The sequence below is a fragment of the Marmota marmota genome, unplaced genomic scaffold (genome assembly GCF_001458135.2).
Source record: "Marmota marmota marmota unplaced genomic scaffold, marMar, whole genome shotgun sequence".
Lineage (NCBI taxonomy): Eukaryota > Metazoa > Chordata > Mammalia > Rodentia > Sciuridae > Marmota > Marmota marmota.
In genome coordinates, this window is record NW_025999899.1 from 3,235,626 (window position 1) to 3,239,004 (window position 3,379).

The 3,379-nt window shown below is 39.4% G+C and overlaps 1 protein-coding gene across 1 annotated transcript in view; it reads right to left on the minus strand.

Moving 5' to 3' along the window:
* The window catches only part of LOC107159326 (olfactory receptor 1E1-like), an 11,853-nt gene that overhangs the window by 1,007 nt on the left and 7,467 nt on the right, over nt 1–3,379 (minus strand). The window contains exon 2 of the mRNA XM_048798324.1: nt 3,220–3,253. Within this exon, the coding sequence (XP_048654281.1) occupies nt 3,220–3,253 (34 nt within the window). The remainder of the gene's footprint in view (nt 1–3,219; nt 3,254–3,379) is intronic.

Sequence of the window (3,379 nt, forward strand, 5' to 3'; positions counted from 1 at the left end):
CTTTGCATATTTGATCTCATTGATCATGCACTCAGTATTCAAAACCACATCTACAATGAGATTATGACACACCATTCAATCCAAGCCATCTCTCAGACTTAGGTTCCTCACTTATCATTGAACGTAACAATGCTGACTCTTCTCTCCCTTCTGATATAATCTCACCTACTAGATTCTGTGTGATCATATTGGTTCTTCTGATATTCCATGGACATTTATTATCAACAATTATGATTGCTTTCTTCTCTGACAGTGTCTTGCATATCATTGTTTCTGAGTTCTTCCCTAAATACTCTTCTCTTATAGTTCTGTAGATACAGACCTTTACATGCTCACCTAATCTCATGGCATTGATTGCCATCTAAACAGATGATGAACAGCTCTATTGCCTTCAGTTCCCTGTCACCAACAGCTTACTGATTAGCTTCCCATAGGTATATCACAACCATCTGCAGCTCAACAGATCCAAAATGAAACTCATGATGCACTCTACCCTCTCCCTTTCCACTCCTCCAGTCTCTCATACCTCAATAAAAGAAATCCAGGCTCAAGTCAGACACCCAAGAGTTGTATTGTGTCTGTCCATTTCCCTGTCCATCAACAGCTCACCTAGCAAGCCCTATAGATTCTGCCACTTCATTCTCTAATTCATCTACTCTTCATCCCAAGTGCCATAATCTGGACCAGGCTAATGACATACCTTGTCTGGACTTCAGAAGAGCCTATTGTTTCATCTCCCTGCTTCCATGCTCTCTCTCCTTCAAACTCATCCCACTCTGGCATCCTGATATTAAAATCCAATCATCAATCTGCTGAAAAGTTTTGTGGATTCTCATCATTCATAAGATCAAGGTAATAATTCATAAGGTCAAGAAGAAAAAGATGTGTGGGGAGCCACTCTGAATGACTCGTGCCTCTGAAGCGATAAGCTTTGACCATCACTACATTTCATAGTTATCTGAGCGTTGTCCCAGTTCAGGAAGTTGAGGGTGTGTCTTCAGATGTAGGCGATGGCCCTTGAGTTGCATTACACTCACCTGTCCCTTGTAACCTTGCCCTTTCTGGTCTTTATCAGATGTAACTTTCTAAGAACAAGGGTCCCCTCAATAAAAGTCCACTTCCAAACGTGCTTGCTCTTTCTCACTAGCCTCTCGTGACTTTCTCTTGTTCTCCCATCTGGGGAGCCTGAGGCCAAGAGCAGACAAGCTGTCCTGAAGTTTGTTTAAAGGTGTTTTATTTGGTGTCCCTGGAAATTCACACGAGCGATCTTAAATTCAGCTGCCCACTTGGGTCAGGGGCAGCAAAGATGTTTCACATTCTCACCCTTACTTATCTTCACAGTCTTGACTGACCCCACAATGACTTTTGCATCATTTCTCCAGCAACACTGGACATGTAGTTCACGACTTCTTGATATCGGCCTGAAACACTTGTTGTTCTTCTTGTCTCACCTTGTCTCACCTCTTCCCACTTCATTTGGCTTGCCCCCACTTATTTTTTGGATCAATTACTTGTGACTTGCTTAGCTATTTCTTTTTTTTTTTTAAAGAGAGAATTTTTTAATATTTATTTATTTATTTATTTTAGTTATCGGCGGGCACAACATCTTTGTTTGTATGTGGTGCTGAGGATCAAACCCGGGCCGCACACATGCCAGGCGAGCGCGCTACCGCTTGAGCCACATCCCCAGCCCCTTGCTTAGCTATTTCTATGTTCCTATTTCTATGTTCCCACTGCATCCTGTACTCATCTCATAGCATTCAGTGTCCTTGATCCCTTGTTTATAGCTGACTGCCCTGCTGGATTATGAACTCCATGCAGGAAATACCTTCAAGTCTATACCAGAGCCAGCAACAGGCACAATGCCTGAATATCTACTGGCTATTCTTCAGACTGAGACATACCTCCAGCAAAATTCAAAGGCAGTAAACTCTCTTTGAAGTTAGAATCATTAATCCTTCTCTATCCTCCCAGGCTTGAACCATATACAATAGATTTTGACACTGGCTAAAGAAATTCTGGCTACAACTTTAGATACATGGAAAAGGTTAGACTCAACCACACTACTCTTTGTCTTAAACAGACAACCAGACCACCCTTTATGCATGACCACACTGATACTTCATCCCTTGTGCTTATATACTCCTGATTCATTGATATTTATGTGAAAATATAAATCTTTAGTAATTTGGGGGCAAAAACAGGAAAAAAGTTCTATCTTTAAGATCTCCGTTTCGTCTCCAGATATCTATATGCAGAGTGCATAAGAGCTAAGAAAAATTAAAGGACATTAAGGCACATGGGATGTTCCTCCCCTAAACAGGCATAACTGAGTATAGTTGCTAAAATTTTCACCCTGTTTATCTAGCCACATTTAATAGTTTATTACATTTGAACATAATACATTGGTATTGCAGGTAGGAAAGGGAACAATGAAATTTTATACACCTAATTTCTCAGAATGTTGCTTGCCTAGGAAATGAATGGGATGCATCTGTGGCTTCAAGGATCTTATTATGAATTACAAAGCACAGAGATATCACTTGCAGATGATGCCACTGATTAGGCACTAGCATTTCAGTGTTCTGGCAATGCTGCCTCTCATCTTTTTCAGTTTGTATATGCATAGTTGGCATACTGAAATGTACATAAGGCTCATAAGGGACAACACTTTTATTCAGTAGGTGTGGGCCTAAAATACTATATTTTTTAAGAGATAAATAAATTTAATAAATTTTTTATTTATTTATTTTTCAGTTTTCGGTGGACACAACATCTTTATTTTATTTTATGTGGTGCTGAGGATCGAACCCAGCACCCCGCGCATGCCAGGCGAGCGCGTTACTGCTTCAGCCACATCCCCAGCCCTAAAATCCTATATTTTAAAAGATAAAATTTTACATCTGGTGATGCTAACTCTCCTGGCCAGTGGACCATACTTTGAGTAGTACAATGTAAATTTTTAAAATACAGATCTGTGCCACTCTTCAATAAATATGATCAGAATCTCTTGGAGGGGGCCTGCCCTAAGTATTTCAGAGGTCCTTGAATAACTTGATTATATAGTCAAGGGCTAAGAACTTGTGTATTTAATTCCTATCTCACAGATATACGTCAGTATGCTGAAATAATACAATCTTGTGAGAATATGTTGCATGATAAGTAATATTAATGAATATTATAATTAATAAAATAATTGCAAGTGACGAACTTAAATCCTAATGTTACTAAAAGAAAAGTCTTGGGAGATAATGATATGGAAAAGGAGAAAAATAGCATACCTGAAAATATATCCTGCAGAACATCATACAAACTGGGAAATCAAAACTCTCAGGGTGGAAGGACACTCAGTCTTCTTCATGACCCTGACAAATTACGC